This window comes from Haplochromis burtoni, unplaced genomic scaffold, assembly GCF_018398535.1.
Source record: "Haplochromis burtoni strain Fernald_Lab_line unplaced genomic scaffold, NCSU_Asbu1 Contig_55, whole genome shotgun sequence".
NCBI lineage: Eukaryota > Metazoa > Chordata > Actinopteri > Cichliformes > Cichlidae > Haplochromis > Haplochromis burtoni.
The window spans coordinates 623,219-637,851 of NW_024582416.1; the positions used below are offsets into that span (position 1 = coordinate 623,219).

The window sequence follows — 14,633 nt, forward strand, 5'->3', positions numbered from 1 at the left end:
GGAGTCATTTTTAAGTTCGCTCTACAAATCCAGACCTTCTTGAGTCTTTTTCCTTGAAATACGCAAGGCTAATGAATATTACACTATAAACGAGGTTGATTCGTCTGCCGATGTGAAGAATAGATTCGAGTAATCCCGTAAATACATATCATTAAGTATATACAGAGAGTGTTTGTTTGTGAGGACTGCGTGCATTTTAAATTGGCCGGATTTTGAATAGAAGTTGGCGCAAAAGGAAACGGAGTCTCTTGGTCGTCACAGTGCGCGTGTGGTAGCTGGTGAAGTGCGCGGTTCAGCAGTTTTGCGCATTACTCTGGGTTAGTGGGCTTTGCTGAAGAAGCTGGAGCTCTGTGGCGATGATACTGACAGATGAATATCTCTGATCTTTAAGTTGAGCGGGATGTGCGCGTCAAGCTAGCTCATTTAAAAAGCTGCTGTAGCATACTTGCTAGCTAACTCAGCTAGCTTGATAGCATAGTAACTTCCTAGCTGAGTGCAGAGTTGGAATTCATGTTTTCTTTGCTTCGACTGTGGTGGATGTTTGAATATGGCACATAGGAAAGAAGGTAAGCACCGCCAGAAATGACTCATCTCATACAAAAACACACACAGAGCTCGTAACTCTTTAGCTCGCTAAAGTACCCAAATAACGTAGCTAGCTAAATCTCGCGTTAAGTTGGTTTCTGTGTTGTAAACATAAGCACGTGCTCCTCTGTCAAGCCCTAAAATCACTCGTTGACTTTGGTAGACGTACCCGAGAAGACAGGAGGTTTTGTTTTTTTTTGTTTTTCATATTTGATCAGCTTTTATTAGTTTTTATGTGGCCACGATCGTGTGGACATCTCAGTCCTCTATGTTCTGAATAAATGTACTCACTGACATTTCCTTCTTGTTTTGATGGTTTAGGAAAATGACAAAGACTAAAACTAAAGACTGGCAGTGTACTCTAAGTTTATCTTAACTGTTTGGCATCACAATAAGTTTGTAAACACAGTGTTCATTGTTAGGCTGTGTTATTGCAGTCACAAACAGCATGAACATCACCTGTTTCAGTTTTCAAAGTCAGCGGGTTACATCCTGTTTTCATGCTTCATTCCCACATGGACTAGATCACATGTAGCCTGAATATGCGTAGTTAACACAGCTTGTCTTTGTGTCACTCAGTGTTCCAGTCAAAAGTTCTCCAGAAGCTTTACCCTGCCATCCAAGAAGTGGTGACGGAACAGAGCCCACCACATATTGTAGAAGCTCTAGGCAAAAAGAAACATCTGAAAAGCAAAGCTCCTGGAGTGGACACGGCCTCGGGTAAAGTCATGATAATTACTAACACGTTCCTCCCTCCTTTGTGTTTCAGTGCCTTACATTATTTGCCTTATGTGTCTCAGGAGATGCAGTGAAGAGACAGAGCGCAGCCAAACTAGGCAGGCGGATGTACACGGTCCTTCCTCCTCCTGCAGACTATGATATACATTCAGAGGAGTCGGTCTCACTACAGCAGCTAAAAAGCATAAATAGCGTGGAGGAACCAGCTGGTACGTCACCCATAATCTTACATTTATGGACTTGGCGCTGTGCACCATAAAGCTAGGAGAGATTTATGTCATGGGCCTCCTCCAGGTTGGCGCTCTGTAGTAATAAAGTTACTCTTTCTGATTGTCTCTGCCACTGTTGTTGGGGAAACAGACAGTGAAAATCAGTCGTGTTCTTTAACTGAGGAGAACTTGTGCAGATGGTGAGTGAGCCTGGGTGACTCTGTTTTCACTCCGATAGGCCGATTAAATGTGCTTGTCGGGACAAACTTGCATAATTTATAAAGGAGATATTTAACTGTTATTAATAACATGTTGGAGGCTGAGTTGTGAGCTGATTTATGCCGAGCTAAAATCTTCTTGACCTGCGATGAGTCGAGCTGTCTGGCAGCAGTATTCAAGGATGAGTCACATGCTCTGCATTTGATATGGATCATTTAAAGACTGTTTGTTTTATCTCCTCTCTCTATTGTCATGAAGTACCAAAGTGATGAGGCTGTAATAAAAGCGCCGGCTCGTTACACTCATCATCTTCTGTAACTCAGACCGTCGTTTAGCTGAAGAGCTTCTGCTTTACCTCAGTGAAAAAAGTGATTTGCGGGCTTACACAGACCATCGTCTGAGGGTGGCCGCTGGAATGACTGACAAGGTTAAGTTTGATTAATTGCACTCGTAAGTGTAGCAGTTCCTAATTGAAAACATTTTCGATTTAGTGGGTAGCGAGCCTTCAAGGGAACTGCAACCCAGAGAGCTGTTTAAGGTCAACTAGAGTTTGGGTTCTGCGGAGGTTCATAAAGGCTTCAGTGTAATATTTTACAAAGAGGAGAGTTGATGTAGTTGATGTGGTGTAGAAAGAGAAAAGCTGTCCTAGTCTTAAATGAACAGATCTCTCTTCACATTCACGTTAGCTGCAAAATGTAGAACCGTATTTCTACATGTTTTGAGAAACGGACATCTATTTTAGTTCTTCTGATTTTGGGTTTTCTTTGGATCCTCGAGAAAATCTTGTTTCTGAACAATCAAAAGGAAAGTTTATCGTAACCTGTTTTTTTTTTCTTTTAATTGCATCAAATTCTTGGACTCTGTAGAGTAGCTTGCCGTTATCATTCTTCAGTCCATCCTGAAAGTAGCAGTTTTAAATCTTCTTCTTAAGCCAGTCACTTTCTGATTGGTTGACTGTCACAAACAGAGGTTTGAACAGCACATGGGTGGGGCTGCTATGCTCACAGACAGAGCAGTGTGCCTAAGGTGATTATATTAGGATATTCATTCTCTCTGACATCAGACTCATCCAAAACTGGAAAGAAAAGAAGCATTGAGATGAATGTGACTCACAGGGATTACTTGTGCATACAGTGATCTGATTGTTTGACACTTTTATTTATATATATATATATATATATATATAAATTCCCCTCTTGCCCTGCGAGCAGTTTATCCTCCAAGCTCGGGTCCTCTACCACAGTGGTCCCCAACCCCCGGGCTGGTCCTTGAGTTGTTTGGTACCGGGCTGCGAGAGTTGAGGCTCGGCGTGAAATTTAGGGTTTTTTATCATTAACTCTGTTTCCCTGGGTCTTTTCCCGTGTTGTAGTTGTGTGTCTTATTTTGAAAGAAATATTTACACGTTACCATAGCGACCAGAGAGCATTAAGGGGCAGAGAGGAGGATGTTACTCTCAATGTTGTTGGCGCATTTCATTTTATTTAGTTGTATTTATCTGCGACACCTTAAAGGCCGGTCCGTGAAAATATTGTGTGACATCAAACCGCTCCGTGGCGCAAAAAAGGTTGGGGGCCGCTGCTCTACCAGAGGCTTGGGAGCTTGAGGGTCATGCGCCGTATCTTGGCTGTTTCTAGGACTGTGCTCTTCTTGACAGAGATGTCCGATGTTGTTTCTGGGATCTGGTGGAGCCGCTCGTCGAGCTTGGGAGTCACCGCACCTAGTGCTCCGCATCCTATTCATGTAACCCCTTCCGCTGGGGTTACTTGCGTAGCAGCATCCCAACAACACCCTGTTTTTGTATCTTGCCCACCGATGCCTTCTTGTTCCAGTAGCTCACTTCTCGTCAGGGAGCCCTGGTTCCTCAACACCTGATGCAGACCTTGTTGATCTGGGCGGCGTCCGAGCCGGCCTGACTTCATCTGTCTCGCTCATGGCTGCAGTTGGCTGGCTTTTAAATATATTTATATAACAAAAAACATAATGACTTGAAGTAGTCTATCATTTCAATCTGTCACAAAATAATAATTTAAAATGTTTCTAAATGTAAAAAAATGGATAAATGGAGTATTTGCATGTCTGATATGAGCAGTAGCTTCCTTGGTTTGTGTTTTCCTTGCACTATGTCGGTCAGTTCTGCACTGCCACTGTCACTTCTGCTGCTTTGTGTTCTGGCTCCAGTCCACTGCTCACAAACGGGTCGCTGAGAAGTCAGCGCGAGCTCGTTTCTTTGACCTCTCTGTGCTTCGTGGGTTTTTTAAGGAAAGGGGAGATGTGGCAAGCTAGAGAAGATCCAAGACTGCTGTTTGTGGACGGGTTCTCTTTTGAGGTTTAGTCATTCGGTAATGTGACAGCAGAGAGATTTTAGCAATGTGATAATTGCAAAAGAGAAAAGCTGAAAAATGGAAAGCCCAATGAAGCTGCTAAACTAAAGGATGATTTCCATAAGGTGGGAGGAATGTGTTAATGTTCTTTCACTGTAAAAGCTCGTGCATCACCTGAGCACTGTTCTGTTAAATGTTCCCTTTTATTTAATGGAACATCTCAAATTGCCGGGCTCAGAACGAGCGATGGTCGCACTTGCAGATTTGACCGTGTCTTTTCAATCAGAGGCCACACCAGATGATTTTGCTGATTGAACTGCAATCAGTGAAAAAGAGGGAACATCTAATTAGTGGAATTAGATTGTGCAGTGATTGGCTGAAAGGAAAGCAGCCGTCTCCCAGCTTTCACCATAATGGACGATGCCCACCTCCTGTTTTAGCCATTAGGCCCAGAGTGCAGGTGGATACACGATTCATACTTTAACAATGTGAACACAATCTGACCTTTTAAAATCCGATCTGTCCGGATCACGGGATCGTGAATCAGTTAACGACTGTTTTTAAACTAATGAAGAGTTTAATCTGTTGTTGCTTATAGAGGGGAACAACCACGAGAGCGACAAAGTGCTGGATGAAGAGCAAGAGGCAGAGGAACAACGGAGGAGGAGGAGGAAAAGGAAGAAGAAAGCAACCGTTTGTCAAGACTCTGGGAATGACGAGGCAACTCCAGGGAGCGAGTCCGGCACAGGTCAGAATCAGACGGCGGGGGATGAGGGGGCCGAGCGAATTAGCAGGAACAAGAAGCGAAAGCTGAAGAAGAAACGGCACAAACAGAAGCTGCTCTCCATGGGTCTGATGCCTCGGGCCGCTGCGCTGGAGTTCACGTATCAAAAAGATGGAGAGGAGGAGGAGGAGGAAGACGAGAGGAGAGCAGCTGAGGTGTCAGACTTCCTCAGGACAACGATGGAAATGTATTTGTCAGATTGTAAGTAGGGACCACTTGTACTTGCCTTCTTGGATGAAGCTCATGTTCTCAGTATTACACCTTGTAGGCATTCCTAATGCTCACGGTGATTTTAGTTTCTAATGTTTTGTTTATTTGGATATATTTTGGATGCTAATGTGCAAAAAACCCTACACCGCATTGTTAAATGCCCATTACTGAGAAATGAACATGTTTTCAGTGAAAATGAAAGCCTTCCATACGTGTTAGAAAAGCACTAAAAATGAGAGAAACTAGTAAGTTATTTTTTAATGTAAATAAAGTTGAAGAGTCTTCTTTATATTTGGTCAGTGCATGAGTCACATTAAAGAAATAGGCATTTATTGGTCCTTTTGATGTTTTATAAAATGCTTAATTTGATGTTGAAGGCTTCTTTTTAACAGACCACTTGTCCCTCCTCAGCCTCGTCTCATGCTTCCACGATCCCTGACCTGTCTGCTACAGTGGACGGCCTTTTGGGCGCCATAGACGGCGGAAGCAAACCTAACTCAGTCCTGAAGCAGCTGTACAGTCTCAAGACACTTGTTCAGCAAACGGATACAGAAAAGCTAGAAAAAGCTCTGAAGGAGCTCTGCAGCAACTCCTCCTGCATGTCTGCAGGTCAGTAAAAACTCACAAATAAAGAGCTTTTTTCCTTTGAATGACAGGCCTGTGTTTATTGTTGTGTCTCGCTGGTTCATGCATCCACGCCTACAGTAGGCTCTTCTTGCTGGAACCTGCCCCGAGCGCTTTGTCGGGCCCGTCCCAGCAGGTTAACGCTCGCCTCCCAGTGTTAGGGGGCAAACGCCGATTAGGATTGTTTGCCGGTTACCTGCCCTGACTTGTCTCATTCAGCCTTCACCTGTGCGTACCTGCCCCTGACTTACTCGAGCTGACCGTGAGTAACGAACATGTTTTAACTCGCCTCGACTCTCTCAACAGTTAAAATAGCTCCTACGTCCCCTGACGCGGTTTCATCTGCCGCTGGCTGCATAATAGGATCAGCAGGGACTTTTCTGCTGTCACGCGCACAAGTGCAGGCATGTGAGAATGAGACAGAGACGAGCCAGGGGATTCAGGCCAATGCCATGTCTGCGGCCACAAAGTGACGCTCGTCTGCCCCTTCCCGTAACCCTGACGACGCTGTGTAAAAACCAGTTTGCTAGAGTCCACCATAGATCCTGCCGTCCCCTCTCTATACAGCTGCTCCACAGCTGCCTGAAAGCTTTTCTAACCCCCCGCCCTGTACTCCCAGCTCTCTCATAATGAGTCATGCTTCAGTTCACTGTTTTTAAATGCTGCCGTTTTTAATTCCGGCGTGCCAGCAGATCGTGTTGGAGCAGACGAGTGTTTGTCGCACGTTTGATTCGGCTGCTATGGTTCAATTCCACTCAGCTTATCTGAGTGTTGGAGGCAAAGGCCCCGGCCTTTCTGCTGCATCTCGCTTCACATTTATCAGTCCCCACAGTATGGAAATTTAAAATAATTAAACTTCTTAATAACATCCACCTTGTTCAGGGAGCATTTGGTATTTTAAAGTAACCTACATTCAGTGACTTGCAGGAGCTAATCCATGTGCATGCGTGCTTTTAAAGCCCCTCAGGTGAATTCACTAAAGCTCTCCTCACTCTGTCTACCCTTGTAGTGGCAATCAATTGGCTGCAGGAGCAGCTCTAAAGCAGATTTCCCTTAAGCATATTTTGCTGCACCCTGGAGTTTCTCACAAATGACATTGGATTGACTGCTCTGCCTTTTGTATTGTCCATTTTGCTTTCTGCAAAGGCTAAATATATTCTTCTAACAGTAGCGAGTAAAAGGAAAGAATTTGTCTTGTTAGGGGTTTGGATACGTACATGCGGGGGGAAGGAAGCAGATTTTGATGCATTATGCCAAAAATACACCAGCAAGTGAATCTCTTTTGTGAAAATACTGAGTGTTCCTGTGGTTTTGTGTTGTCAGCAGTAACTGAAATGTTTCGCTCTGTCTCCTTGTGTTTGTAGAGGAAACCACGGCAGTCGTTACACTCTTCCAATACTGGATCACAGACATTCTTCCCATGCAGGGAGACAAGAAGACTCGTGCTTTCTCCAACACACCCATGAGACTGCCAGTCGAACAGACGCAGAGACACTACTGAAGAATCATTTCTACCAAGAATTTTCTTTTTGCTCATACACAGCGTTTGTAAATGATGGACTTGCTTTCAATGCATGAAATGTTTTATTACATTCTAAATATGTCAGTTTTGGTTCTGTGCCCAGTCTATTCTTACACCCCGTCTCCTTCGTTTGCAAGAGGAAAACAAAGCCGGTTAATCCTGAGCCAGACAAATCCTTCCGCCCATCGTTAGTAAGGCCAAAGTTGTCTTTATCGACCAAACTTTTACTTTCCTACGCTTCTTTAGCGTTTCTGTATGCATTTTAAATAAAGGAAACATTTTATTGGTGTTAGCCTGACAAACCCCCATCACATCTTACCCCCTAATTGCCAGAAGAGCAAATGTCAGTTCTACCTCGAGCATCAGTATTGTTTGCAGATGTTACGACATTTAAACCCAGCCCGTTAACCTAATAGCTCCTCAATTATCTCCAGTACACTCCCCACCAATCCATTACTGCTCAGCTGTGCCGTGCGCCTCTTCATATTTGCACTTCTGGATAACTACACTGAAATGATGGTCTTCAGGGCAGTTCTACTAATGGGGTGTATGCATATATTCATTATGCTGGTGAATGATAAGGGACAGTAATTAGTGCCATTACATAATCCCCAAAGCTACTCTCCTTTATCTAACTATATGCTAAATATGCCAGCACATTGTTGTTGATGGACCTTTTAAACCAGTACCACCTAGGGAGGTAGCTTAACCTTCTGCATCACAATACCTGTCTGCAGCTCAGGTAGCCTATTTTAATGCATTAACCCATCATGCAATGCCAAGGGACGAGTTCAGGAAAAGGACAAAGATTTATCTCAGCTGGACAGTGACTTTTTGATGGCATGAGGGAGAGCTGTCTGCCATGTTCCGGCTTTAGAGGAACAATTGCTCCAAACCGGGAATGCACCAGTAGACACCGACAGGTTATATCATACACTGTAATACACACCCTGAGTGTATGCGTGTATGACTGAACAATTAGCACGAGGGCTGCCATCTGTGGCCTCCATTCATGGATGGATGCACCAGGTGCTGCATCTGATGGGAGCTCATGGGCTCATTATGCAGACATTAGCCAGAGGAGAGAATAAGGGCACACATGCTTAAGATAATATAACAGTGATCATTCAGAGATTAGTGCATTTCTTCAGCCATGCTTAATGGCTCCAAGGATTGCAGTCCAGACCCAAACATCTCAAAGACTGTAAGGTGGATTGTTTTTAAGTTCAGCTCAGTATAAATCCTAACATCTTTGATAATCCGCAAGGATTTCCTGCACTTCTGAAAGCAGGTTACTTTTTCCACACATGTGTATCCTTCGTGGCCCAACCTTTCCCAGAATTCAGCCAATTCCAATGGCGGCAGCTACTTAGTTTTAATATTACTCTTATTACTCTTTCTGGGTCACAAAATAAACTTTTAAGATATTTTCAGGTGAGAATGTAGCTGTAAACTTCAAATATCTGCTCGATTTATCAAGACATCACATATTTGCAAAAGTGCTCAGACGTTTTCGGAGACGTCTGCTACCCACTAGCTCGATAGCTGACAGGGAGGTCGAGGCTCACTAGAGATGGTGAGAACACTGGACTCCCGGCACATCGTTTTCAGACCCCCCGCATTCTTTCGCTACTCAGGTTAAACATGACATATAAGTCACTTAGATAACTTTAAAAAGTTATTGTTTGGCTTTTTCCAGTGTTTTATTTGTTCCTGAGTAAATCAGTTTGGTGAGATTAAAGTTATAGTTTTTACACATCTGAATAAACGTCAAACAGAAAACTGATTAGACAGAAATGTGAGATGGTCGAGAATTTACTCCAGTGTCCTGATATATTTTAGATAGAAAGGAGCAAATGGCTGAGTTTATCAAACTCCACCAAGACAATCTGCAAATTTCATTAAAAGTATAATAAACTATCATCTTGTCTTTATTTTCAGTTAGCAGTCCTGGTTTAACCCCATCCTGACATTCATATTTGAGGTTTCCTGGGAAATGTCTCTAAACTCTAAATATTCAATAGAATATCAGTTTGTGATTTGACATTTTCTCACACAGCATTTTAAGTGGTATATTGTCTCTGTGCTTAAAGCCCAGTGGGCATCACAAGTTTCCATGACATCATGACTTTGCAGTATTATTGCCAGAGTTTGAGATTATTCGCGGATGCGTGAGTCAGGAGGCACAATTGGTTCCTGTTACTAGAGATGGGAAGAAGGTCATTGTTGGTAACTCTCACCGGAGAGAATTCCTCCCATCCACCGAGAGCGACGTTATCAGCACAGCTACCTCATTATAAGACCTCGCTCTGCACCCGGGACCCCGAAGCCAGGAAGGATATTAAAGCTTAAAGAAAGTTGCTGACACAGCTAGAGAGGCCACTTTCAACATCAACACACAAAAAACATTCAAATCAACTAAGTTGGCAGATTTAAATGGGCTCTGGACTGTAAATGACTTCACCTCTTCAGTGTGGGCCTTTTAAAGGAAATGCTGAAGTCAGAAGTCCTTTACACCTGATGCTAATGTGCCTACATAATCAACAAGTTCTTATTCATCATTTTTGACTTTGTTTTGGCATCAAACTGGAAACAACTCTGAAATTATCCATACATATTCTGCATATAATTCAGACACATATCACTACACTCTATACATTTTATAAAAACCTTGATTATGTTTATAGTTTGATTGAGGTGCAGAAATATGCAAAACAATCGCACATATATAAATATGATTTCGCTCAGTTTGTATTCTTTGGCAAAAGAAGAAGCGAGGATCACCTTTCCCTACACGTCCACCCTTCCTTCTGTGTAGTTTGACTTCTTTGTCCCTGTGTGCCAGCTCATGTAATCCCCTTAGGCTCACCACCTGCAGCTGTCGTATTATGTAAAGTCAGGAAGGAGACGTTATAAGGGCTGACCAGACTGTCCTACCTCAGACAGCTGAGCTTAGGTGTGCGAACACCCGGACGAACCCTCTATCTCAGTGGGTTTCCCGTCCTGGGAGTCCAGGGAGAGGAGCTTTAGATAGAGACTGCCAAGAGTCATCTGGCCTTTAATTCATCTGATTTAGCAGGAAGACCAGCGTGGGAAGCTCAGATGTTTTTCAGGCTCCCAAGACTCACTCCTGGCTACATCAGGCTGCTGCAGGTGAGTGTGAGCCTTTGGTAGGTTCTAAAGGTTTCAAGTGAATATTTAAGAAAATAAGCTTTTTCTTTTCTTAGATTTTAAGTTTTACTGACAAATGCAAGACCTTTAAAATAAAAAGTAGTGCTTTAGTCTGGGATTCATACAGGGGTTAGCATGCTCTGTCTCTGCTGAACCACTCCAGAGGGAGGCAGGGGAGCAACTGCTGATAAAATGTTTGCAAGGTGCTGTTTTCATGGGTACGTGCAGAGTTTTATTGACAGTTACAAATCATACAGCACACTTGCTTCGCTAAGCCTCGTGCTGCTATTGTGCAGCCATTTTTCTGTGCATTGTCTCAACAGATTCGGTTGTGACAAGATGATGAAACACAGTGCTATCTTATTATATACGCACAGACCACAATATTTCCAGGCTGCTGTTCCAGTAATTGTAGAACGGCTTATATTTTAGCTCAATAGTAGTAGCGTTTATCCAAACAATAGAGAAATCCAAGCCTGCGACAGTCCATTGCATTGTAAGTAGAAATGGGAACTGGTTGAGCGAGCTGCAGGAATGGCTTCTTAACTGCCTGGGACACAGCTCCATTAGAAACTATGAAGTTAAGTTTCTATTATTTGCTCCTCCACGTGCTTTATAATTGTCAAGGGCCCACGGAGGAAATTGTCCATGTCGCAAAATTGATGAGCTTTTTGTTTGTCAAAAGAGACGGGCCACAATTTAGTAAATGAGAAAAGATGGGGTTTTAATCTCTCCAGGATTGCTGGGAGCACCAGCTGGAGCTGAGGTGTGCATGTTGTGCCTCGCTTATCGCATTCGTTACTTTTCTTTCAGACGCAGGCCTACCATAATGTGGCTGTGACGCCTCCGGCGGAGAAGACCGTGCCTGGTATGGCTATGCTGCTGGGAGCCGTTGGGATCGGGATGTGTGGCTACAGCTCCAAGCAGTTGGCCCTCTACCATCGGCCCTCTTCCCGTGTCCTGCAGTGGATCGGCACGCACACTGATGCCAGTGCAGTGGCACACAGGATCCCCGTCCTGGATGCGACTCGCCAGGCCGGTGCCTGCCAGGGGATCCCACCTCCCTCGTTCGTTGGCGACAAAGTTCCCTCAAATTAGTCTGTGGTGATAGTTTGGCCGGCACCATAGGTTGAGTTCCGGTAACTACGCTCGGTCATGTCTAAGATTGTAGCTATGCCGGCCCGTTGCACCAATGCGGCCCATGTGTTCTCTGAAGACATGCTGCTGTGGATATCTGACTGAACCTATGTGTTGGCGCGAAATAAGAAACAGTATCATAGAGATATGGAGTTCAGTAACAATAGTTCACATTCTACTGGATTGGTTCACTTATTCACTAATAACTAGGCTGTTTAATGCACAGAGAGGGCACTAAACGGCATGAATGATGGGATGAGTACGTAACTGGTGCTGGAACTTCCCAGAAACTGTGGCTGAATGTGGCTTGAATGAGCTAGCATGACTAATTTGGAGGCATTGTGTGTCTTTTCGAGTACTGAGGTAAAAAGAGAGTGATGCTTGGCAGCGCTCCTCTGTACACAGATGGTTGGCATCTCTCTCTCTCTGACCTCCTTTCCATCTTTTCCCAGGCAGAAAGCCATGTGTAAGTGCTTGAGCAGCCCATCCTTGCCCATGACTTCAATTGATTTCCTCTGAGGAGGAGCAGGTGCCATCCATCAACAAGCCTTGGCATCTTTTGGTGTATTCTGCATTGGCTGTCAATCGAAAGAGAGCGGTCGAAGACATAGGTTGGCTTTGGGGCTGAGTCGAAACCGGTGCGTCTATTCTGAGGACTTTAAATTCTCTGAGGATTCGGTCAGAGTGGTAAAGCAGAGGATGCTTTTGTGGCTTGAAAACGGCTCTTTTCTCAGAAGAAAGTGGATCTGTTATCAAAGCGTGGGCCGTGTAAACAACAATTGCACAAATACACTTTGATGAGACACCGCAGGTGGCGGGTAAGCAAGGTAAAGTGGTGATTTCTGCAGGATAAGTCTGTGCCCTCCGTGGGGATTAACCCTGGTGGAAAACCATTCCTGGTGCACACACTCATTAACCTAATCTGGTATTAGAGGGTCAAGGACCCGTAAACAGTTCCTGTGCGTCCAAATATTGTGCCATTCCCCCTGCAGTGTCCACCGTTTGTCTCGCTGTCAGATATGGATGGACGAGTCTAGAGGTGGTGTTTTCATTCGTGTTAACACCAAAAAAATGTACCAGAGAGAGCGGAGCTGAGACTCGGCGAGACACTGAGCGTGGTTGAGAATGCGCGCTGTGCCTTATGGATTGCACAAGGTTATACTGTCGTCATTGACCGGCTATTAAATTGAGCCAGTATACTTGAGATTTATCAGATATGGAGATGGTACAAGGTAGGCAACAGAGGGATTCTCCAAAGGAGGATGTAAGAAAGTTTAGTGTTTCGTCAGTTAGAGGTCAGCCAGACCTTGCAGTCCACGTTCTCATAGCCAAAAAGCCGTCCTTGTCGCTCTGCCAAATTGGACAAGTGGCTAGTTGTGGCAGGTTGGGAGTTTATAATGGCCCAGTAGTGACCCACCAGTATTCTAGCACAGAGGGTCACCAAAAAAATGGTCGTAATCCACTCAGGAGCGGGCTAATGGCTCCAACTGGCATCGGATGTTGGACAGTTGCTCACCTTATTCTGGACTGAGGCTGACACCTATAAACAATTTCATAATTGGGTTATAAGGAGCAGGAATGCTCTGGAGGAAATGTACAGAGTAAACCAAACAGATAGCGCTCAGAATTACAGACACGTTTGACTAAAATGTTCTCCACCTGTTTGAAAATTCGGATCGGAAATAATTGGCCGTGCTTTCACTGAACTGCAGACTGCGGTCGCATTCAGGCATTGCCCTCCTGGGAGTTTCAGAATCAATGTGGACATGGGCTGGAAGCTGTGTAATGCACCTAGCTGCTTTTGATGGATTCTCTTTATACTGCAACAGTGCACAGTGAGCACAGAGAACTGCGAAAACCTATTGATCTCAATAAGAGAGTGAAGGAGGAGAGCTTGTCTCCTCGCTGCAGCCGGTTCCTGTTTCACTCTGCATTGTGCAGTCTATGAGGAGAAACTGCCGAGATAGTGCACTGAATAATGGCGATGCTCGAAAACACGTTAGCTCTCGGATTAAAAATGCAAGGGATGTTTGAAAGCACAGTATTCATCTGTCAGCGTGCTGGATGTCACACATCAGCGCTCATCCATTAGCGTCTGTGAAGCTCTACAAACTTGACTTTAGCTGTGCCCATTAAAGGAGACTTTTGTTCTGTTAGTAAAGTCATTAATATTTAATGAAAAGATGTTGGACTAGATTCATGAAATAAAAGCACTTTAGTCACAGCTGTGGCTCAGGTTGTTTCTGTGCAATTATGTGAGATGAAATTGTTCTTTTTGTACCAAGAAATAAATGTTTTAGTCAAGATTCAATTCATGCTGTTTGGGTGTAATTATGCTTCAAGAGATGTGACAGAATTTTACCACAGGAATCACGGCCCTGATGACCTAATCACAAGATAAACTTGTAAGACTGCAGAGAGAGGACGGACGCTGATATCCTGGTACTGTGACAGACACAATGTGCAGTGCAAGACCAGAGGCTGTAGACAGACTCACACCGACCAGCACATGCTTCTTTTAAATATTTTAGTCAAACACTTGTGCAGATACGTCACAGGGGCTCAACCCGCAACACAGCCGTATTAAATATCTGATGAAGCCAGGCTCTTCCTCCTGTTTCATCTTCACAAACTTTATTTGGAGAGAATTGTTGTTTTTGACTAAACACTGAAGCAAACTTGTCATCAGTGTGTGGTGGATTTTGGGGATTCTGCTAAACAACTAAGATCAGTGATGTTACCCCCCTGGCAGTGAGAGAAGGGTTACCAACAGATATCTCAACAATGTCATTTCATGTGGAGTCACGATAAAAGTCAAACTATAGTTGGCCTTAAAAGCAGCTACGACCTACTTACAGATGATACAAATATCACTTTTTTATTATTAATGCAACAGTTTATCAGTGGGGCTCATAGCCCATCCACGTTTACAAGCCACATTGTAGCATCAGTGTTGTGCAGGCTGAATGTTCAATAATGTGATAAAGAGTTCAGTTTTTTTTTAAATAATAAAGAGTTCTTTGTTTTTCTGTCACCGCAGGAGGAAAGTGACAAAAAATGAATAAATGAATACAAAAACAAATAAATAATCAGCTAAACTTCCATTTAAAAAA

General features: G+C 43.9%; 2 protein-coding genes across 3 annotated transcripts; both read left to right on the forward strand.

Moving 5' to 3' along the window:
- Positions 1-11: 11 nt before the first annotated feature.
- On the forward strand, positions 12-8,879 carry LOC102289274 (glutamate-rich protein 1). 2 transcript variants are annotated; one of them, XM_005922375.3, is made up of 6 exons: positions 12-566; positions 1,165-1,305; positions 1,386-1,532; positions 4,671-5,057; positions 5,478-5,675; positions 7,055-8,878. In XM_005922375.3, exons 1-6 carry the CDS (start codon positions 548-550, stop codon positions 7,189-7,191), a joined length of 1,029 nt encoding a protein of 342 aa, XP_005922437.1. In that variant the 5' UTR covers positions 12-547; the 3' UTR covers positions 7,192-8,878. The 2 variants fall into 2 exon arrangements, with proteins under 2 accessions (XP_005922437.1, XP_005922438.1); XM_005922376.3 differs by lacking the exon at positions 1,386-1,532 and having other exon boundaries at positions 7,055-8,879.
- Positions 8,880-10,128: 1,249 nt separating this feature from the next.
- On the forward strand, positions 10,129-13,744 carry zgc:193593 (uncharacterized protein LOC564090 homolog). Its single transcript, XM_042220771.1, has 2 exons — positions 10,129-10,365; positions 11,197-13,744. The coding sequence occupies exons 1-2, from the start codon at positions 10,315-10,317 to the stop codon at positions 11,479-11,481; spliced, it is 336 nt and encodes a 111-aa protein (XP_042076705.1). The 5' UTR covers positions 10,129-10,314; the 3' UTR covers positions 11,482-13,744.
- The last annotated feature ends 889 nt before the right edge of the window (positions 13,745-14,633 follow it).